Source organism: Molothrus aeneus, chromosome 5, assembly GCF_037042795.1.
Source record: "Molothrus aeneus isolate 106 chromosome 5, BPBGC_Maene_1.0, whole genome shotgun sequence".
NCBI lineage: Eukaryota > Metazoa > Chordata > Aves > Passeriformes > Icteridae > Molothrus > Molothrus aeneus.
Genome location: NC_089650.1, coordinates 4,568,148 through 4,591,819, shown reverse-complemented (window position 1 = coordinate 4,591,819; position 23,672 = coordinate 4,568,148). Strand labels below are relative to the sequence as shown.

At 39.8% G+C, this 23,672-nt stretch overlaps 1 protein-coding gene across 1 annotated transcript in view; it reads right to left on the bottom strand.

The window, feature by feature from the left end:
- Positions 1 to 23,672, bottom strand: part of MICAL3 (microtubule associated monooxygenase, calponin and LIM domain containing 3) — a 160,398-nt gene that overhangs the window by 69,105 nt on the left and 67,621 nt on the right. The window contains exons 12-23 of the mRNA XM_066550226.1: positions 22,656 to 22,803; positions 21,215 to 21,411; positions 20,206 to 20,318; positions 19,668 to 19,730; positions 18,772 to 18,945; positions 17,676 to 17,768; positions 12,195 to 12,290; positions 10,065 to 10,121; positions 8,115 to 8,219; positions 5,556 to 5,663; positions 2,868 to 2,975; positions 2,034 to 2,220 (exon numbers count right to left, since the gene is read on the bottom strand). Coding sequence (XP_066406323.1) covers positions 2,034 to 2,220; positions 2,868 to 2,975; positions 5,556 to 5,663; positions 8,115 to 8,219; positions 10,065 to 10,121; positions 12,195 to 12,290; positions 17,676 to 17,768; positions 18,772 to 18,945; positions 19,668 to 19,730; positions 20,206 to 20,318; positions 21,215 to 21,411; positions 22,656 to 22,803 — 1,449 coding nt within the window. The remainder of the gene's footprint in view (positions 1 to 2,033; positions 2,221 to 2,867; positions 2,976 to 5,555; positions 5,664 to 8,114; positions 8,220 to 10,064; positions 10,122 to 12,194; positions 12,291 to 17,675; positions 17,769 to 18,771; positions 18,946 to 19,667; positions 19,731 to 20,205; positions 20,319 to 21,214; positions 21,412 to 22,655; positions 22,804 to 23,672) is intronic.

The window sequence follows — 23,672 nt, the reverse complement described above, 5'->3', positions numbered from 1 at the left end:
AGTCTGTTAGTGCTTAACAGACAGTCAGATATTCAGTTACTTGCGAGTGCTCAAAATAACAGCAGTGCTCAAAAAATGCTTTTCCCCAACTTAGAGTTCTGACAAAGACGTTGCTTTTATATGTTGATTTCAAAATCACCACTGGCCCCTTTAAACTTGCATGCCAAGTCTGCTGACCTTCCAGACAAGCAATAAAGGGGTTTCTATTCCTTACTGGGAGTCTGGTTTGATGATTCTAAGTTTCCTCAACTCTTCACAACCCAGCAAATCCATTACTTAACGTCATTATATAATGCATAATGAACACACAGTTTTAGTTCTTTTTGCCCCTTAAACCAGATGGTGTTTCCACTGACATTTTTCTACCCAGTATATATTAAAAGATTGTTCTTACACAGAATGGATACCCATCAATTTCAATCTGCAGTAGAATATCTTGGAGTGTCATCCTGTGACATCAATTTAAAATTTTTACTTCATCTTCACCTCAATCAGCGGGAAAAATACAGCTACTAACACTTTTTTCTTGTAATTCTGTTTTCTACACCATTATATCTGAAATAGAATCCTTTGCACCCTACTTGTCACTAGTTTTACACCATTTTGCACTTATTTTCCTACTGAGATTGGATTAAAGATAGGTAGCTGTGTAAGAAAATAAATGCATACCTGCTGATGTGAATCAACATTTACCTCAAATACTTTCTCATACATTTTCTTCAGAAAATGTGACATTTTTGTCAATCACTGCTCAAACAAAGATTGTAGTACATAGCTACCCTTACAAGGAAATGACTTTTCACAAGTGATGGATGCTCTTAAATTATTACTTTCAATATGCACGCTTTGTTGATGAACTGAGTTTCACCTCCTGCCATACTGTCTGGTTTCTCAGACTTGTAGGGTATATCTGAAGCTTCCCTTCATTCCTAGCATGTTAGATTCTTTTAATTGAGGCATCAGCAAGTTTTGTAATCATATTCTTTTCTCCTTAGTCTATCAGATACAAAAAATAAATCATTACTGAATCTTCAGTAACTACTGGTACAACACTCTTAACACTGACTTACCTCTACTCAACTTTAACATTCCATATTTTCCATATAAACAGAACTTAGCTTGTAATGACCTATTATTGACAGCCCCTGATTATGAAGTTCCTATTTTATTACATCTAAAATAAACACACAGAGTTGGACAGTTGTGGTACCTTCAAGAAGAACAAGCTGACCACATTTCTCTCCAACTTGTTATTTTCTCTTAAGTGGTATTAAACACTCAGAGGTTTTATTTAAATACTGTCAGATGAGGACAGTAAAAAGTCTAGTCCTCAAACTCAGCCTGTGAAGATTTTAAAGCCTCCAGTTATTATTTGTTTACCCTGCATTCTAGCAGCTGTTAATGATACTTTAATGAAGCTTTAGATTTCATATTTTCTAGGTTCTGTGCTGCCTTAGTGTGTGACTCTGAACTTCACACAAAGTGCTCGCAAGTTCTCTTCACAGTTTAATCAGACAAAACAATCCTTTTCCAGCCTGAGAACCAAGGACACTGTTGCAGCTTTGGGCCCAACAGTGTGAACAATGGTGAAGTGAGGAAAGCAATTTGATTCACAACCTGAAGCTGCAATTGGACAATTAACCCATATATGGAAATGGACCAAAACTTATAAAAGTGTGAAAAATCATGACCAGTCATCCATCTTGGGTGGAGCCACAGCAAGGCTCTTGTACTGCCCAAGGCTTTGAAGGCTTTTTAAATAAATCCCTCCTTTATTCCCTTTAACTCTGTCCAGTTTCTGTTCCAGGCAGCCTCTCCAGGCACCACTACAATATTGTATTAACGCCTATAAGTTTGTCTGCTCTGCTGCCGCCATGACCCGGCCATAGGAAAGCCCCGAAGCTCCAACAGCTTGAGAGATGATGTCTGGGGAACAGAAGTCACCCTCTTCCCTAACTCACCAAACAGCTTGTAAGTGGCAGAAGATCTCCCAGGCCAGGAGGAGCCTGGTGAGCAGAGGGCCGTTCCCTTACCGTCCTCGATGTCGTAGGCGTAGGAGGACAGGCGCAGGGTGGTGGCGCAGTACTCGCACTTGAAGCAGCTGCGGTGGAAGAACTTGCCCTCGGCACTCAGCCGCTCCATCACGTAGACCCGCTTGCGGCAGAAGTAGCACACGTCGCTGCCTCCCAGGTTCTGGGGGAACTCCTTCTTGAGCGAGCCCTGGACACAAACAGGGATGGCTGAATTTGTGTGTGTCCAGCCTCATCGAGATCACACACCCAGATCATGTTTTATCTCTTCATTTATGTGGATACGGGAGCACTTGGATGCTGCTGCAGTTCTTGGACACAACTCACGTTGGTTTTAACCAGGACACCAAAAACTAACCTTGTTGTCCAGGAAAAAGGCTCCTAGGATGCCATGCCTACATATATCAGGAGCAAAATAAGTTCTGGGTAGATGAGTGGACACCAGTATTATTAATGATGACCCTGAAATCAGTGACTTAAGGAGGCATATGAAGAAAGGCAAAACCATTAGAACACCCTCAAACAGCAATTCTTCGACCTACATTACCAAAACCAGTGTCTCCTCCAGAAAGCAGCAGTGCAGAAGTGTTATGAACAGTTTGCTCAAGTCATTACACCCAGTCTATGGACGCTGGCATTAGGTTAAAATATTTGGCAAAGGAAACAAGGACAGGAGTGAGGGTGGATGGAGAAAGGGAAACAAAAATGTCTCACAAAACTATGACAGATTCCATCAGTGGTGTAACAAAACTCACAAAACTGGTGGACACTCACAAAACTTGAGATCTACACAACATCTAAGCACAAACACACTTCATCTCTGGCACATTGTCTTACCAGTTCCTTCTTGTCTAGAAGGGTTTTGGGTTGCTCTTTCCTTTGAAGCTGATTGGCTATCTGCTCAGCCAATGAGCTCACTCCGCCTGTGTACATCTTTATGTACTTCTACCAGATGGGTTGAATAAAACAAGAGTGATGTGAGAAAAGAAAAAAAGAATCAAATTAAAAAAAAAAAAACTAGAATGATGAGAGGTTAGGGGGTGAAAAGGTGCAGAGAGGTCAAATCATGCCAAGACAGTGGACAAATAAAGTGACAAGTAGTAATAGCAAAGCCAGTGTCATCAGAAATCACCAGTACAGTCCAGGATCACCTGTAGGAACAGACAGGAAGGCTTGTATTTTGCATTTTTTAAGTGTTCCAGAAATACTATGATGATGAAGGAAGCAGATCCTTTTTTCATCTGTGGGATATTTTGTCCCTGAAAACTTGAGTATAGACACTTGTAAAAGATGAGGCTAAATATAGGTTAGCTTTTAGGTTCCAGGTAAAAGTGACATCAGAAACAAAGATCTTTTAGAAGGCATATTACCAAGTCTAATGCAACATGTTGATTTACAACAGTATATTTGTGTACTTTGCACCTGGAAAGAATTAATTTACAGAACATTCACAGAGCATGGAGAAGTCCTTAACTAAAAAACTCACAGTGAGTCAAAAGTATTAATTCTTCCAGTGGTAAAAATACACAGAGTTTTAGATGGAAAAAAAGATGGAAGAGTCTTCATCCAATGCATTAAAGCCATACCTGCATACATCTGGAACATATATTTGTTCAACCCTGAACATGGCTTTATGACTTGGCTTTTCTCCACCATGGGCACAGACTGACTCTGTAACTCTGGCTATCTAAAAACCCTCCAGTATTTTCAGCAGTCTAGGCAAGTTGGCTGTTACCTTAGATGGTACCAAATGAGTGTCTGCAAGCCAAATTCAATCACTGCAGGAGTGGAGAAAGTGTTTTTCACAGGAAACACAAATAACTGGCAATAATTACGTGGTTAAGAAAATGAGGTGGTTACATCCACGTTAGCTCAATCCCACTGCAAACGCCACGGATTTGACTCGGAGCAGCAAAGAGCACGCCAAGCAATTTCCCTTTTCCACACTAAGCAGCATTATGAATGTTTCTAGCTGGATTCTCAGCTAATACAGGATCAGAGATCCACTCAGCTTCTAGCAAGTGTGAAATGCCAAGGATAACAAAAGGAAAGTTGTATCTTAAAACCCCCTTTACTTATAGCAAAACTTGCTTGAAGCACAGTAGTTATTTCCCTCAACTAATAACTAATTTAGTATGTGTGGTTATTAGCCTTTTAGGAATGTTTAAAACCTTCACAAGTTCAGACAGGAGAACAGCAGGAAGCATCAGAAAAATTGAAATTCAGCACAGAATGGGTACTTCTTTGGGGAAAAAGATTATGAAAATAGAGTGCTCAGCCAGAGATTACTGCTGCTGTCACTACAGTCCTAATTCCTTAAGCTCCCTGTCACTGCAGCAACGAGGGGAGGGTTTATTTCTACCCAGAAAGAATTTATACCTGTCTACTGATTCCATTCCAAGAAGTAGAACACTTGCAGCATTTCTATATGCAAGAAATAACAAATGATTTGTCTTTGAGTCTCCCAGGTTCCATGTGTTTCCAAGTTCCACATACATATGCGCAGAGTTGCTTTTCAATGACATATATCTTGTCAAACATTACATTTTAAATGGTGCTCACTTCTCAAATTTTCTTCATCATTGATTTTTAACTGGCAATCATAATAACTTGGCCAAGAGTTTTCAGTTTCCTCTGAATGATCAGAGCTTTTAAGGCTTTTTGAGTTTTCTTAGAAGAGAGATGAAGCATTTCCAGGGGAAAAACTTCCTTCTAGCTGAACCAGGTTTCCCCTGATCAAGCTTTGATTTGAAACCTTCAACTGCAGATCCTTCAGGATCTTTAAATTTCTACCAGCACATAAGCAATTCCATGCTAAAAAATGAATATGTTAATATTAACTCACAGTACCCTGGACTATTTGGTGTGAGAAATTTATTTGCTGAATTTTTAATTTGAGGTTGTGTGTTTCTGATTTGTTTTGCTTTTTCTGCCTACATACCACATCTGGCCTAATTATGGCTATTAAGTGAAGCATTTTCTCTTTCTTTCCATGGTCTTCCAGACACAGCATTCTGCAACATTTTCAAAAGCATGCAAAGAACCTGCTCCAGGTTAGGTCAAATCAAGTTCCTGCTGTTCATGTAGGACAACTGTAACTAGTTCAAATTCTCAGTGATCTTTCAAAAAGCCAAAGCACTTTTTATTTCACACTGTCCATTAACCACATATGCACAAACACAATCTGTTGTTTAGCTCAAAACTTCAACAAAAGCAGCAAGCAAAACCAGAAAGCTTCACTGCAAAGCCAGGAAGACTATCAGTGCTCAAAACCCCTGGTTTGAGTGAGAGATGCACCACAAACTTCTCACAGACACCAAATGTTACAAACATTTAGTTTCAAACTGCTTTATGGCTGGCAACACCCGAGCTGTGCCAGGCACAGGCTGCCTCTGGCTTCTCCTTTGCGTAGGGATAAGCACAGAGGCTCTGCAGGTGAAGCAGTGCCAGCCTGGCTGTGTCCTGTGAGTGTCCTTGGCAAGCAAAGGCAGCTGAGTGCACCTGGAGTGCTCAGGTGAGGGCTACCTGGCGCAGGGAGTCGGAGGAGGGTGAGGAAGGGCGGTTGGAAGAGCGGAGGCTAAGGGAGAGCTCCCACTGGTCAACAAAGAATCGGCGAGACGGCTCCGTCTCGGGCTAAAACATAAAATAAACATCAACACAATCATACTTGTGCTTTTCTAAGAGAGAAGAGAAAATAATAATAATAAAAAAACCCAGCCCAGGCCTTTCTGGTTATCATCAAGAACAAATTTTTAAGGACTCTTACAGGAAAACTTTGAGAAAAATACCCAGGGTATCTTTACTTTCTCCCTAGTGAGGCAGAGTAGTTACTCCAAATTTGCTCTTTATTAGGTTTTACATTATTTAGGACCATTTGGAAGCAGTTACCTACTTCCACAGATGTCCAACCTCCTGTAATTCAACCAACTAAGCCACTGGCAAAGACCCCAAATCAATTTCCTCTGCTCCTTCTGTATCTCCCATTGTTCTCTATTACTGGCCCAAGGCACTAAGATCATCTTTCAGGCCATGTGAGACCTCTTCTTCATTTTAACTATATAAACCAAAAGTCTGCTCTCCTGGGGGATAGAAGAGAAAGAAGTTAGCTTGTATGTATTTCCAGTAATTAACAGCAAATTTCCAACCTAAAATTTACTGTAAACAAATTAGAAACATGGAATAAAGAATGTATCAATATAAAATAATCTGCTGATCTTGATTATCAAATGGCAAAGAATAAATCACAGACTGAGAACCTGCATCCTTCTGAAACTGGTACCTCACAGGAGAACCCAAAATTTGGTCTTCTAATATGTTCTTGTCATTATCTCTACAAATGATTATGCCCATCCTCCAATAAATACTTCATATAAGTAGGAAAAAAGTTGGAAGTATCAGACAAACAGCACTGGAAGAAACTGTGCATTCCTAAAAATTACAGTCTGGAAAGAAAAAAATGTGCACATTACAAATAACTGGCTTTCTTCAAAAAATAAATTATGGTTTTAGTTATAAAAAGGAAAACTAAATGTCATGTAACTGCATGACCCATGAAAATAGCTACTTCTAGCCACTTGGAATAGGCTAACCTCAAGATTAAATTTACTGAGCAAAATGCAAAAGAGCTTGGCTTTCACAATTTCCCCAATTTATGGAAATATAATTGTTCATACAAGAATTTTCTGTACATCAACATTTAATCAAATTTCTTCTCTGAAAATGTCCTTACTTTGCTAAGCCTTCTCTCTCAGTATTTTTCTTGTTTTCTTCTCTTAAATCCCACATCATAATCCATCATTGCTTGCAGTGTTCCAACATCTGTTTCCTTTTTCCTCTCTGCCCTACCCACTTTATGCTTTCCTCTACTATGTGTTCTCAGTCTCTCCTTCTTTTCAATTCTGCACGATACAGAAATTAGACAATTTCAAAAATAATTTCTATCTTTGCATCTCCATGCTCAGAAGGAGCTTAAAAATTACCAGAGAGCCCTACAAAAGGTAGGAGCAAAATATTTTGGTCTAGATCTTCATTTCTAGATCACCATTTTAACTGAATAAGGAAACGCACATGAGTATTGTGGGCCTTGCTTGAGATATTAAGTCATGGCACCCAATAACAAAGAGGTACCACTTTGTTTAAAGCAGTCTTCTTATTCAGGCCTTCACAGCTAAAATTTCAAATCTAGCCAAAGGTTTGCTGTTCCTTCTTGGAGAACAGCTCCTGTGATTTTAGCCATCAGAAAAAGATGGCATCCCAAAAAACCCCAACAAGATGAAGTGACCTAGATGTCAGAAAATTCTTTTTAGTAGGGCTTGCAAAAGTTCTGGCACTGTTTATGCTCCAGCTCAAGAAGACAGCTTCATTTGGGATGGTTAACTCAAAACAGTTAAGTTATGAAACAAAATCACTTCTGTAGATGGTGCTTTCCAGAAAAGCACTCTGCAGTTTGCCAGGCACTGCTGAAGGTAACTGAAAACAGAGAGCAACCAAAGAAACCACAGTTCAAACTGGCATGCTCCCATAGCCCAAAGACAACAGACTGGGGAGAAAATTAGGCACAAAAACGAAACAAAACAAAAGTGTACACTGCAATCAAAGACAATCTGCACAAACTGCCAGCTCTACCATTGGAAACAACTGCACAGGAAGGATGGACACACAGGTTGTACTACAGAGCCAGGGATTAAGCTTGGAAAATGTGAATATTCTTGCTTCTGGAAGCAGGTAAAATTTGAGAAGGACTGACTGCTAAATGACCACTGTGAGATGACTTGATCCAGAGCCCAGTTGGTTTTCAGCATTTATTCTGAAGTTTACTGGCTGCTTTTTACTTCATGGTTTATATCCTGTTTTGAGGAACAGAAAGGGTCACTCACCAAACAAGGAGACAGCTAAGAAAAGGCAAGTCAAATAAAGACACTACAAATAAAGACAAAAATAGTCTTGATGGCTGTTTCAACCACATGACTGTAGAGCAGTGGTCATCATATTTTGGTGATTCTTTTCTCTCTCTGCCCTAAGATTTCACCTGTACCCAGAATCCCCCAGTGCTCCAGGACACCAGATAGGCAGGGCTGTAGTCACCTGATGCCTCAGTGCACGTCTGGACTCCAGGAGGGCAGCCAGCTGACATGCCCTTTGCTCAACACTCATGGGCACATGGTCATGAGAAAATAAACGAGGAGATCTCTGTGAGACGAGGAAGGAGGCAGGATGTAAACAAACCAGCACAAAAACGAAGGGACACCAAAATGCCAGCCAAAAGGTATGACATTCACATGCACAACAGTAACAGAAGCTCTCATGTGAAAACTAGGAGTTTTTTTTCCCCAGCGTACTTTTCTAATGAAGTGCTACATTTTGACCCTCAGGGGCAAGAAAAAAAATGGTTACATTAATGGTTATTCACAACTCTTCCTAGGACTGCTGCAGCCAAAATCAAACAAGCACATAGCCTTTCTCTCTGGCATTACCATCAAAAGAGAATTTTAAAATGTGGCTTTATCATGCACAAAGGGCCTTATTTGTCAGTTTATTTCTCCATAGTTCTGCATTCTCAAGGATTTCCTTTAAATATCTCAACCTGTACCTATTTGTTTCTCAGATTTTGTGTACAGAAACACATTTTAGGGTAATGTATTTTGATTTGCATAAAGAATGAATTAATTTCTTAAAGATGGTGGAATATGCAAAGTAAATACTCCACATGCCAAAGAGAGCATGTTTAATGAGCCTGTCTAAATAAAGCAAAGAACAGCAATATCAAACACTCACAGAAGCTGCCAGTTTTACTTATGCAATTTCACTGTCCTACTTGTTCTTATTGCACTACCATGTCAATACACCCTAGGCACAATATTTGACACCTCTGCTATTCTGGTCTTTCATATCAATGTTCCTAAAGTGTTGTGTGGTGCACTTGGTGACATGGAAAAAGACCTGGCAGGTGGCCTGCTATAAAAGTCAGGACTATCACTGCAGTACCACACAGCCTTCAGCTAATTTGTTTGTGGAATACAAAAGTAAATGGACAGGAATTACAAACATGTGCATCAAGAAATCTGAGGTTGATCTGTCAAGAATGCCAGGGTGTAGCTCTGTATTACTAATTGTCCTCCAATGCAGAACAGAAAACTGGGTTCACACCCAGTTTACAGGAAACACTCTTCCCATTCAGATCCATTAACAGTACTCTCTACTTTCAAGCTGCTTTCTGTTCCACCTACTCCTTCCTACTAGATCATTTTCACTAAAACTGGGGCCTGTTATGAAGCTGTGGGCTTCTGTGTCATTGCAGACACGTGTATTCATTTTCTACTGCCTGTCAGAAAACATTCAGCCCACAAAAGGCTTTTGTTAGAACACATTCTGGAAGTTGCAACAGTTTTATTGCTGGCTCCCATTTATGACTTAATTCATTCAAAGCCTGTACTGGAATGTCAATTAATTTGTCAATATGAATTCAAATCAACCGGTCCTTTTGAGTGCCTATCTTTTATTTTCCCATGCTTCTGTATAATACTGAGCCATTCAGACAGACTGTTGAATATTTCATTGTTAAGAAGGCTTCAAAGTCTCTACACTAAATAATCCCTCATCATTTTTCCTTTTACTTTGGCCTGTAGGAGGCAAGATGGAATGCCAGTTGTTTAACCATCCAGAAAGCAAGCGGTGAACACAATGCAACCACGTTTGCATCAATTAGCACAAAACATAACTCTTCTTGTTCTGCTACAGCCACAGCATACTTCCCTAAAGAGGTGTAAGAGACAAAGAAGAATGAGAAGAACTCAAGTGCTCGACCTAGGGCAAAGTAAAAGCATATAGCAAACTGCTGATGAAAGCTTGTTATGCATTTCTGTGGGTGTCACACAGGAGGGATGGCTCCTGGCTGACTCTCAGCAGTTGCAGCGTGTTAACAGCAGCATCAGGATAAGTGTGCTTCACCACCCCCTGTATCTGACCTCTGGATTGCACACATCCACCACAGCTTTGTGTCATCAGCACCCATGCCATTTGTTCATGCTTTTTTACCCTTTCCTGTCTGGGCCTCAGATCCCCGGGATAGCCAGCACCAGGTTCCCTGAATCTCTGCAGGCAACAAATGATGAGCTTAAAAACAATCACAGACCAACTTCCTAATCAGAACACACTTTATCTGATTTTTCTTATGATGCAGGCAGAAAAGAAGCCACAACAAGAGCAGAAGTTTATTAAGAATAATTTAAACCTGGCAATAACAAGTTGGCTCCGATAGAGAAGTTTTTTTAAAAGTATATATTTATATTAGGTCTATAAACAACAACAGAGTACCACAATGTAATCAAATTAGTGCAATAAAGATGGTAAGGCACTCAGTATAACTGTGATGTTAGTTCAGAGGAAGGAGATGGAGAGTTTAAAAGTGGCAGGATAAATGCAGTAGAAGAGCAGAATTAAAGGTTTTAAAAGACATCAGTGTAACATGGATACAGATCCATCTGACTTGCTATGAGGCCTGGGCCAAGACAATTTTAGGGAAAAAAAAATCATTCCTAAATGATTCCTAAGGAGAAAGAATGCCTCCAAAAGCAGATTACTCTGACTGAGTCTAACATCAGTTCTGTAGGACTTTTATCAGAGGATAAAAATTCCTGAGTTAAAAGAAGGAAGACTTCCATAAAACACAACATAGAAAATGGTCAAAACACACTTGGCAGTAGCTGGCTTTCATGACTGAACTAGGCAACCAAAAAGACACAGGACAAAGACTTGGAGAGGTGACAGAAGGAAAATATTGAGCTACAAGATCCTGTGAGTGAAAACAAATTCCTCTACCTGGAAAATGAATCCCACACTATAGATTAGAAGGTAAAACTCAGCATTTAACTGCCTTTGTTTCTCCATCTGTAAGGTTGGGGAAAACCTTTCCTCTTTCATAAAATGTATCCAACAAAATTTTCAAATGATTTTGAGACAAGGCAGGCAGCTAGCTATCACATCATCTGCTAATATTACACTGCAGTGTAAATGCAGGTTTTGCTCATGAAAAGAGCTTTCCTTGCCCATTCTACCCAGATGTTCTTTCCTGCATCTTTCTTGAAAAGGCTGCTGTTCACAGCATGGCAGAAACCCCCTTTTTTGTTAGGACAGTTTCAAATGGGATCAGTAGGCAGAGCTGATCAATCTTGCAGATGCAGACACCACAGAGGCAGCAAAGAACGTGTGTCCTGGAGGCTGACAATAATTAGACCAGATAAACTGCAACATGTAATTAAAATTTGAGAAATCAGCAATAAGGCAAGTCAAACTTTCTGCCAAACAATAAAACTTGTCTACTCTGCTAAAAGGTAATGCTCCTTTACAGTTCAGAGGCTCTAGAGCTCAGCAAAGACAGCTCAGCTTCACCTCTGGGGAAATTAATTTGTACAATCCTTGTGTGATGTCATGACAGCTCTATGGGACTACAATTGCCTTTTCAGGACCTCTAGCACAGGACTGATCAAGAAGTAGATTTGAAAGTAGGAAAATTAAACAATTTTAAAGGATACAATTCAAGCACAATGACAATATACAAGAAGACAGAAATATTAGAAGGATTTCAGGAAATATGTAACTGGGACAACGAATACATGTGCACAAACATCTGGATGCACATTTATACAGCGTGCTCAGAGCAGTTCTCATTGCTCCAGGTTCAAAGCCAGACTGAGACAAGAGCCTGGTGTGGGAGAATCAGAAGGACCACAGTGGACATGTGAAGGCCACTACAACACTCAAAAGCCACTTCAGATAAGCAATCCTATAAAAGTTTAATGGATACAAGAGCAATTTTTCAGTCATACCTATTTAAAAAGACAGTGGAGATGGAAAAAAATTCAATTTTCTTTCCCTATATTACTCCAAACTTTTAATTTCTGCTTTGCTGCATCTCAAAACTGAGAAAGGATACTGTGATAAAAAATCTGCCTACAGCAAAATCTCAGTCTCCAGTGGAGACTCTTCATGTTTCCAGTGAGTTAATGCTGCCTTATCTTCCTAACCTAAAAGATTGAGAAATCCCCATCAGCACCTGAAAGAAAGAAAACTGGAAGTGTATTTGTAAATAAGCTGTTTGGTAAGTGAGCTAGCAATTTATACAAGCAGCAATGAAGAGAAAGGGACAGAGCATGCAGAGGGAATCACCTGCTGCCTGGGATACGATGGAGAGGAGGATGGAGTGGAAGAAGAGAGCATGATCACTTTTTTGGGGCAGGTCCGAGAACGTTCCTTATGCCTCATCTTTTTTTAAAACAGAAAAAGAAAAAAAAATCATAATAATGGTAGAAAAGAGGTAACATTAGCAGTGGTTTGGTGAGACAGGCAAGAATGCATGAACTGAGACCATGATCTTAAGCTCACACCTCTCTCAAATTAGCTAAAGCCACAGTGTATCTGAAACTGAGAGACCCAAGTTGTTACCCAGAGCCACACAATCACATTTGACAGTCAGTGAATACAGATTTGTATCAATCAGCAATTAAACCAACAGCTTTTGAGTCAAGGTCTTACAATCAGTTAAAGGCAAACTTGGAACTCTCCTTAGCACAACTGGACTGCTCTCTTTGCTTCATGAAAAATTACTTATTGCTGAGCCTTAAAATGCTTAAAAATATCCATCCTGTTGACCTAATTACTCCTGCTTGCAGCTCATTACTAATACAATTCAAGTCTCAGAGTTCTGCTCCCATCTTCAGCCCCCTCCTCTCTGACTTACAGACATTACACCATCTCAGGCAAGCTAAAATGTACTACATTCTGTTAGAACAGAAATCCAGCTGGTTTATAGATAAAATGGAGCTGTAGTTAATAGTCTGCATATTACACAATGCACATACATGTCCTCAGTTTAACACACCAGAAAACATGCCCTTCTAGTGCTGTGTAGAGATTTTCTCCACTATTTCTTGTTTATTAATGAGCCTTCAGCCTGATTTTTCTTTTCCCGTTGAGTTCTCACCAGAGCATATCTGGAAATGGTTGCAGTGGGAAAAAACAAAATGCTGTGTACCCAAAGCCAGGGTTAGATAAGGCTCTAAAAAACTGCACATGGTGTAGAGATATTACAGACGTTTATTACTGCCCTTGCAGATGAGCTAGCACTAACATCGTTTGGGGGCTCTCTTCCTTTTCAACAAAACAGTTAGATAAATAGTACACTCCTCTATCTCAAACAGATGCTAAAAGCAGCTTAAACTGAAGCATATGACTTTGCACTGCAGTGGATGAGGAACATTTATATGTTGCTTCAAAAGGCTTAGCTATGAAGTCACTAATTTCTAACTGAAAGAATGGCAACATTCTCAACCACAGAGCTGCTCATGGATTTTCATCTGTCCATGGCCAAGTTTGCATTTCTAATGTCAAAATTTTCACAAACTTGCTTATTTTTCCAAGGCAAATCTCAGAATATAATATTGGATGAATGCATGAAGTATGTGTTCCATCAGTCCTCCAGCAGAATGTACTTCTGAGCATGCAAAGAAAGGGTTGACTATAGGAAAGCAGAAAATAATCAACATATTTAAATAAAAAATTAAAGGTAAAAAAGCAGTATTTGCAGAAGTCATTGGTGTTTTAAGTTCTCTCCTGTTGAGGTTTCAGCTCTTGCTGCCTGTAGTCATCTCAGTCATCGCTTATCTTCAATAAACACAGTTCCAACAAAAGTACTGCAAAGTTTGCACTTCTGCCCTTTGTCACACTTTAGGGAATGGTCTCAAAAGAATAAGCAGTAGATGTCCAGAGGCAGAAAAGATGTGCACCAAAAGACATGGGATCTTCATCTTACAAGTATCTTTCTACACATCAAACATGATTTAAGCTCATGTATGACACACAAAAGCTGTTGCTGACAAGAGACCTACAGAACAATAGAAGACTGCTGAAGGCTACAAGATGAAGGTCTGGAAAACCAGGGCAAAATTCAGTTAAAAAGGCTTGTCTCTCACACTATGCCCAGTGAGATCCGCTTCTGGATAGCCCATATGACTTTCAATGGCTTCATGATCCTGGATGAGATGCTCTTTCCCAGAAGCAGCCAAAATGGCTCAGAAAGCATAGAGAACATGATGGAAGATGTTCTTATACAAGCAGGCATTCATTTGAGGAGATTAACCACGACACCAGGAAACACAATCCAGCCTTTCTAGGTGATATTACTATAATATAAAAAAATATGTATTTCCACTGTGCACATTCACTTCTCAATATCTTGATGCATCATTAGATGCTGCTGTGGTGCTCATAAGAACACAAAACCAATTTTCACAACAAAAGCCAACATACTCAAAGTGTAACTCAATAAATTCAACTTTATAAACCAATTTACAAGGTATGCAGGCCACACAGAATGCTGTGAGGACCAGATTGGTGAGGTTTTTAACCCCTTTGCTCTTTGGAAGGCATTGCCCTTCCAAGAGAGACAGCATTAAAAATCATGTAGAGAAAGTAAAAACTGTTGCAGAACAGATTCCTCCAGGATTTCACTCATTCTAGGAATTCTCTCTTAGCAAGATACCTCTACCTCACCTATACAACACACAGAGGTATCCTGCCTTACAAGCTCAAGGAAACTGCTCACCTAATATCTTAATGCAAGGGTAAAGCAAGATTCTAGATTTAAACTGGTAAGCAAGTACAGCTAAGGATCTCCACCTGACAGACACCAGCAGGCAATACCCCAAGGCACGTGCCAATTTGTCATCAGAACTGTGGGTCCAACCCAGACCACTTCCTTTGGAATTCTCTTTCTTGGAACTACTCTTATGCTTTTGCAATATACTTTCATCTTCCATGCAGTTTCCAAAAGACTGGAAGAACCAAACCTGTCAATCATACAACTGCCCTTCTCCCAAAGAGAGGATCTCAACTTCATTTTGCCAGCTAGTAAGAACATCAGGCAACCTGTGGTTTCTTTCAGTAACACCCAACACCTTCCCTTTGTCCCCTTAGGAGCTGCTTTGCTCCTCTGCAAAGCACTCTCCTCTAGAAGGTACTTGCTTGTGATATATTCAGTCAGTAGCAGAAGTTTCTGCTCCTGAACTTCAACGCCTGTGCCAAAAGAGAAGCCTTTCCAAAAGCTTCATGAACAGCTCTTTCTAGCAAACATATATCATCCCTAAAGAAATTGGCAGAAGCAATAGTAATCCTTTAGAGTATGAGCAGTGATAAAGTTCTGGAATGGCCTGCCCGGTGAGGTGGTGGAGTCACCATCCCTGGATGTGTTTAACAAAGCCTGGATGTGGCACTGGGTGCCAGGGTTCAGTTGAGGTGTTGGGGCTGGGTTGGACTCAATGATCTTTGAGGTCTCTTCCAACCTGGTCATTCTGTGATTCATGACAGGTTCTGGTATTCAGCAGCACTTCTCTGTTGGCAGTCTGTCACCCAGGGATGAGCTACAAGCCAGAGTGACCAATGTCACCACAGAAGACCATTCCAGCACCATCAAAAGATGCAGTCTCACAACTATCAGGTTCTGCCTGCCAACGCAACCAGAACCAGAAATCTCAGCAGCCACCTGAGGTACTGCTCCAGCAACAACTTCCTGCAGGAGGGGATTTCTGTCCAGGCTTGGCAAAGCTGGCTGCTTGGCTCAGTGGTCTCAGCTGTCTCTGTTCAGTCAAGAATAAATGGCTCTATGCACATCCATGGCTTTTGAACAAAGGTAACCCATATTCTTCCCTTCCCCAGGCACACAGTGAGGAACCTTTGGAACAGGGACCCTGTCCGTGGGGTTTTGATCCTTCTGTATCCTGCAGATTTTGCATCCTTCAGACCCAGTTTTATACTTCTTCATTACAAAAGCACTGCAAATCCTGCAAGACATCTGGACCCAGGAATAAATCATCTTCTGCTGATGCAGTAGAACTAATCAAGGAAAGATCATCTCCATGTGCAACATTGAGAGGGAAATCATCCACACAGGGAAATCACTGCCAGTGTTGAAAAAAATAATTTAAATCCTCTGAAAGTAAAATTGTTGCAGAAAGATTTTTCAAAGATATGCCCTACACTTATTCCTATACAGACACGCTATCAACATCAAGGAACAGCAGAAGGATTTTTTCTTCCTTTTTTAAAATTTCTTTTGAATTGTATAGTGCAGGTATAAACAACAAAGAAACCCAAAAAAATGCTCCCTGGTGAGGAGAAAAATCCTCAATAAAAACAGGAAATAAAACTTTGTCTTTTTTTTTTTTATCAATGACAAAGAATGATAATAAGAAGTTTCGTGTTTCACTATAAAGGCTTAATTATAAAGGCTTCATAAACTTTCAGGAACAAATTCAAATAGAAATCTCAAGGGTGCAGGAATGTGGCATTTTCCAAGTGCTAAAACAGAAAGACAGCCAGTGCAATCCAGTTTTTCTTTTTCTAGGAGGTAATATAAGCAGTGCTCATCAACTCACTTAATACTGTACAGCTTTTTTGCTTCAGGGGGTTTTTTCTGCCTTAATAAGTATTCTTGAGAAATAAAATTTGTCTTAATCATGAATTATGTGAATCCATCTCAAAATGTTCATTAGCCTTTAAAGAAGATTTTGATGAGACAAAAGGTAGAAGAACAAACACTGAGTCAGGGAAGCAAAGCATCCTGACAATAATTTCCCTGGACTTAGGTCTTCTTCCTGGAAGAGAAATCTTCTAGATCAGGGCACCAGTCATGACATGCAGCATTAATTGTGCTGAATGCCTCAGACACAAAGATCACCATGAATCCATATTCATCAAGAACAGTGAATTTCCAAAGCAGTGTCATCTTCCTCCTCTTGACTCCAAAGAAGTACGCTCTGATTAAACTACAGCCAGAGAGAAGTAGATGTTTCTCCAAATTAGGGCTGTCAGCAAAATACCTCTGAGCACTCTCAGAAACATGAGGAGGCCATTTGCACAGGGAAACAGTGGAAGCAGATGAAGCCAGTGAGGTTAAGTATCATAAAATGCCTGAAAAGATTACAGAAGCCTTATTTTTGGAAAGCACATGGCTGAAAGAAAAACAGCAGCAATGACAATGGCCCAAAACGTTGGAAAGAAAATAAAATTCAATACCAGCTGATTTTTCTGCTGTTGGTCCCTATTCTGTGCAAGAGAACCTAAAATGTACTGAATTCACAGTAACACAGGAGTCTGCAAAGCAACACGTGTGAGAAGCTGGCAAGGAAAGCTGCATTAAAGAAAGGGAAACCACAGGAAAGTCTCCTGCAACTACAGAACACCTAAGATTTCACATAGGAATAGCAAAACTGATAACCAATTTTACTATTTATATGAAGGAAGAGCTTTAATATCATAGATGATAAGACATCTTTACGTCATAAGTTTCCATAATTGGTTACATGTTTCCCTTATTTCTAACAGAAGAATCTAGAAATTCTATAGCAAAAATTTCTGCTGCAACATCCACGAAAGTCTTGATAAGTTGAAACTAGCATAAGAAGGCAAGGAAAATTTGATTAAATATTTTTTGAAACATTAAACGGTACATCATCACCAAAGGGAGATGCTGACTTTATTCACTGGAAGTTATTTAAACTAACAGACTCAGACAAGGTGCTGGAAAAGGACTGGCTTAAAAACACAACAGTGATGGGTGAGGAGGTGCATTGTAGTGAGAATGAGTTTCTTTACCTGTTTCCACTGGGGTATGGGGGCAAGCCGGCCCTGCTCTCGTCTGCTGGATGGTTGGCTGTGGACACGCTCTTGGTAAGGCAGGACAGGTGGCTGCATGCAGGTTGTAGGGAAGGTGGGACCAAGGAGGAAAGATAAAATAGTGAAGGAAACTCAAAGAAAGCCATAGGAATGGAATACAGAATAAGACAAACATTTAAGAAAAAAAAAATAGGGGAGGGGGGAATTCATTTAGCAAGTAAAATATAAAAAGGAAAAAAAACATCCAAAAATGGGAAATTTCACATATTTTTGGACCTTTCCTTTCACTTCATTGTTTCTTCAAATCATTGGCTGAGTATGCCAGCCAATGTGTAGCAGCTGAAGAAACATTTTATGGTGTGGATAGACACGACCATTCTGATTATGTTACACTACTAATGCTGATATGTAGTGTGGCAGAGACAAACCTGAGCTGGCTTTCAAGCAGCCAGGTCAGGTCCCACTCGCGATGTGGCCATGGCACAGAGCTTGGCACAAGCTGTGGGGATGGACTCATGTAGCAGAGCAAGGACTCTGGCACTTAAACCACACTGAGCCTCCTCCTGCTGACACTGCACTGCCAGCAGCAGCTTGAAGTGACTCAATCTAACTTCAAAGACAACTAGGCTGCAGTTGCAGCAGTTCAGATACCATCCTGGAGAACAAATGAGCCTCACTTGGAATGACACAAACACCCTGATTGCCAAGAAACTCCCAGGCATTTATCTGCTGCACATACACACGTACAAAGCTTCATCACAGTTCACAAGAACAAACAGATGTAACCTGATATGAAAATGTTCAAATCAGAAATCAAATGGTTGTTCTTAAACAGCATAAGGAGAACATTCCTGGAAAGCTTTTAAAGAGCAATAGTAGTTGTAAAAGAAACTCAATTGCTGGTCTTCTCCACCTGTACTTGTAAAATTTAAGCTTTGGGTAAACTTCACTCTTCTTTAGGAGAGCCTTTGAAGTAGAAAAGCAACACTAGCATCCAGTCTTGAGGAATGCATGCTATCATCCATGGTTTTCCTCTACAATTCCAAAACAAAGGGGTTTATTATCCATCTCCTACCTGTCTTCGTAAGTGTGAGGACGGCACTGGTGCATTCTCTTCAAACTTGGCCAGCAGCTGGGTTGCCATGGACTTGACTTTGTTCTGATTCCCAATGGCAGCATCAATTCTCCTCTCTGTCAGAGCACTCACCAGTGTGGGCCTTTCTTCTCTGTAACTTCGTGGGAGGTCCTCCTAACAATCAGTGACATCAAAATTTAACAAGATACAACCAGATCACCTTCTCCTTTCTACCCCTTTGCTGTGAAAAGTCTCTTACACTATAGATAACAAATCTCTTAGCCTCACTTGAAAGCTCAGATTTTAATTTCCTTTGGCAAGTCATCAAATGTTCTGTTAAACTTTACTGATCTTTTCAATCTTATTTGATATCTACCAAAAAGACCTCAGCTGAAACATCCCTATGAAGCCCTTGACATAAACCAAAGGCTCATCTTCAAACAAACCCAAAGCACTGAATTTTAATTCACCTGTACCCATTTGGCTACAAACACTGAATTTGAAAAACTGCCTTGTGGGCATACTGGAAATGTATGCTTTTTGCACAAACCAAAATTAAAGTTTAAATATGTGTCAAGCTTCTGACAATACCACACGACTTCACTGAGAAGTTTTGAGTGTTGATGCCCTCACCAAACCATAGTAATTTGCAGTAAAAACAGAACATCAGGGAACTACAACATTTCATTTGTTATGTAGTATTCTTTTATAAACATTAGTAAAACATTTGCACTAAAGATACCATGAAAATGTAACCTCTGAAGAAGAATTAAATTTTATCTTAAAAATCATATATAATCCCTGCCTGGGTACTAAAAAAAATGAAAGAACTGAAGTGGGGAAAAAGGTACCTACCATTTATTTTGCTCCCTGACACATCTCACTGTAATACTTACATCCTCAGATTGGCTGGTTTTCCTCCTCTTTCCTGCACCATCCAGTTCCTTTTCTTTTTTGTCCTGAAAACAGAAGGAGTAGGGGAAAGAAAACAAAAATAACTCTCACACCTCTCTGGGTTGAGGTAAGTGTCATCAGTGCTCTTACATCAGTTTAGTTCCAAAGCTTCTTTAATTCCCTGTGCTCATTCTCTATTTAAGAGTTTTTTTCCTAGATACTCCTAAGGGCATTGTAACCTTCAACTGGAAATTCTTCAACACTTTCAAATCATAAAAAACTGAGCAACTAGCTATGTTCCAAGAGAAAATATATGCCCAAATACTACCACAAGGCTAAGCTTTTAAGACTGAAATACACCTCTGAGAGTACATACTACAGATGTAATTTTACATTCATACATGTCGTGTATCATCCCATATCAAGAGCTGGTGAACACATGGCCTCTTGCAAACTAACAAACACTAACCCCTGCATTTTTAGCACCATGCTTGGACAGCAGGCTGCTGTCCAAGTGCCTCCAGGGCTGTGCCTGGTTACCTTGGGAGTGCGCTTCCGAGAGATGCTTTGTCCCAGTTTGCTGAGGAAGGAGATGGGAGACTTGGTACTGGCAATCAGGGCAGCCTTTTCCTCTGCATTCAGCTCCAGGCTATCTGTTAGTGACAACAGGCACAACAAGGCAATGCCATGAAGTTTTTTTTTCTCTGGTGCTGTTATTAAATACTCAACTGAAGGACCCACTGATTATTTTTAATGTAGCAATCTTTTTCTTGAATTCTCTGTAAAAAATGACTAATGTCTAGAATTAATGCCTTTCTCAGCTATTCTACTCTTTCCTTTTGCCCAAAGCAGTTCTTTCAGGGTTTATAATCACCCATAACAGATGCTGTGTTTACTCTATTTACTTTCATGTTTAAAGAGCATGATTTAAGGAACATGAACATCAGTATTCTTAAAAAGAGTCCAGAATTTTAGAAATAATACATGATACATACTATATTTTTAAAACACTATTAAACCCAATTTTTCCCCTCACCAGAGAGACACATGTGAATTAAGATCATCAGTAATAAAGAGCTGTAACAACATTATCAATATTTAAAGACTGGCCATATTAATTTGGGTTAGGTAATTACATCTTTCAGTTCTCATCAAAGATGTTTTGTTCCTCAGTGGCCTGAAGTTAGTCTCACCATTCCCAGATGATAAATAGGTATAAAACTCAGCTAGTGTTTTGAAACTACCTGTTCAACAACTACTAGCAAGGCACATTAGCTAAGACAAACAAGAGTAAGAAAGCAGAAAATTTATTTAGTAGTGCTGAAGTGAACTTTTGAGGACATTATTGTATATTAACTCCTTATTTTGCTCCTGCTGCTGCTAACATGGTTTTTATCAGCACCAGTAACAAGTCAACATTTTGTAACATAAAGCTACAGTGAGTAACTACTCAATGTGCTCAAGCAGAAGCAGCATGAAGGTAACTGAAGCACACACATTCACCCTGGAGCAGCCTTTAAAGACCACAGAAGTGCCCCAAGCTGCTTACCACTAGAGGGGATGGTGTCTTTGAACATCTCATAGAACTGTGTGAGGTACATCACCATGGACAGCTTATCTGGCTCTCCAACAGATGCCATTTCCTTTCCAGTCATAATGGGAGAGATCCCAAACTCTTTCTCAGCGATGTCAAAGGCCAGTTGGTTGTTCTTCTCCACATCATGCTCATCCAAGGAATCAAAGTCTCTGCAAAAAAGAGGCCTTCAGTTTCTACTGAATCAAGTAGAAACCAGTCTTCTGAAAGAACTCAGACATCCTTTTATTTTCTCCTTTGAAATCTTAATTTTATTTGCCACCAGCATAGCAAAGCTGATGCTACTTAACTACAGTGAACTTTGGTTCAAATATATGCTTTTAAAATTTGTTTGCTCCTCCTAAACACCTAGACTTTTCTTCTTAAAAAGCATCATCCTCTGAAACACATCTCCATTTCCTTCTTTGCTGAAAGACTGGACGGTGTCCCCTACAGAAAATCTTCTGTGTACTTGGAACTAAATTAAATCTTGACTTTTTGTCTCCTCTTCTCTTGACTGATCCATATTTTTGTCCTGCTAGCTTTCTCCAAAACTTGTATAACTATATGAAAAACTTTAGCTTGTAGAGAGTTACATGAAGCATTTTAAAAGCTGTTTGAACTCTCCACAAGCTATAAAGGTATTAAACAGTGTAGCTCAGGCTCACTCAAGTACACCAATATAGAAGTAATTCAGTGCATATGGATTGGAATAACTGCACAATTTTTCAGTATGTTTTACAGTGGATTATGTCTTCAAGTACAGCTCTAGAGTTTACTTTTTCTGATATCCTTTTGTGAAGTTGGAGACATTTCGGATTGAAGTACCAGAATCTTTGCTATCATCACTTTTTGCAGCCAGTGTTTTCCCATTCTAGAATCTGGGCACTGTTTTACCCAATATATCACTGAAGAGGACACCTCTGCCATTCACCCAACCACCAAGTCAGTGTGCAAACAGTAACAACCTCTTTATTTAGGCTGTGGGTCACTATTTTAGAAAGAGCCTGAAAGTCTTTAGGAAGAGCTGCTTTGTTAACAGGAAATTTATAAAGGACCGTGCAGAGACTTGTTCACAAGAGATTTAACTGAAGCTATGAACTGTTCCTTACTCACTTCACACATAAAATCTGTCAGTCAATAATGCTTTCCAGTCAGTACCAATTTGAAGCTTAATTCTGCCAAGTCATCCAGAAGGGAAAATGACAACACATTTATTTTCGAATTCATCAAGCTATCATAACCTTCCACTCTGCTAGTGAATCACTGGATGTTGATTTCTCTCAAGTTTAATTGAATTCATTTCAATCTATTTCTTCATAAGTCACAAAGTCACTGCCTCCAACTGCATATTATCAGTTCTAAACACCACTAATTTCCTGCTCTTCCCAGTGATCTGAAGCAGCCTATTACTCACATTAGGTCTGGACGGTATCTGTGGATAATGGCACACAAAGCTAAGCCACTTTTCCATGACATTGTCAGATCTGTCACATTAACACCAGCATATCCATCAGTCTGCCTCTGGCACCAGCTGAGCAATTTACTAGAGCGAGCTACGGACTCTGTAAAAAAAATAGCACATTTCAAAATAGAAATGAACAACAGCTCAAATTCTAAGTACAACACAAACCCCATGAATCAACAAGCAAAACCTTAATATAAAAAACAAGCTCCTTCTACAATGGGTAATGGAGGACAGGATTCTTATTTTCTTTTAAAAATACTATCAATATCTATTTTGAATCCAAGAAAGTATTTTTAATTTGCTGGAAAGTAATTATCTAAGTTGTAACTTGCCAGACTTTTCACCCTAGCTATTGTAAAAGAGCCCCAGGAAATATAAAACAGTTGCAAAGGCTTGTTAAATATGATCAAAAGGACATACAGTAGCAATGCTCTCTAAAGCCCAGATATACCATTTCTAGTGGAAGAACAGACAAAGGTACTTCTGTAACTTTTTCTTCTCCCCTGAAAACTTTCCTTTAAAAGCACTGACCTATTCTGACCTTGTCTTACCAGAAGATCTGATGAGATTGCAGCCTAAAGGGACATGGCTGCAGGGCAAAGAGCAGAGACTACACAGCTCTTCAGCGGTGAAAGGGAGGCTTAGCAGCAAAGAGCCACTCTGGGAATCCCAAAACACTATCTGGGCATCCAAGACAAGGCATGCAAAGGGAAAAGTCTGACATAGCCCTCAGGGTAGAGACAAGGAGACAGCTACTGAAATGCTTATCACAAGGCATCTACTCTCAGAATAATGCAAGCAAAGTGAGGTTTCATTTAGTTGAGAGATGAGACAAAGAAAAGGAAAGCAGGAGCATGCAAGACTGCACAAGCAATACCTCCTGATACATTTGTAAGAGTTCTGAGTCTACTGTTAGAGTGAACTCAGTCCAGGCTTCTGCACTTCAAGGAAGAGCATTGTTAGAGA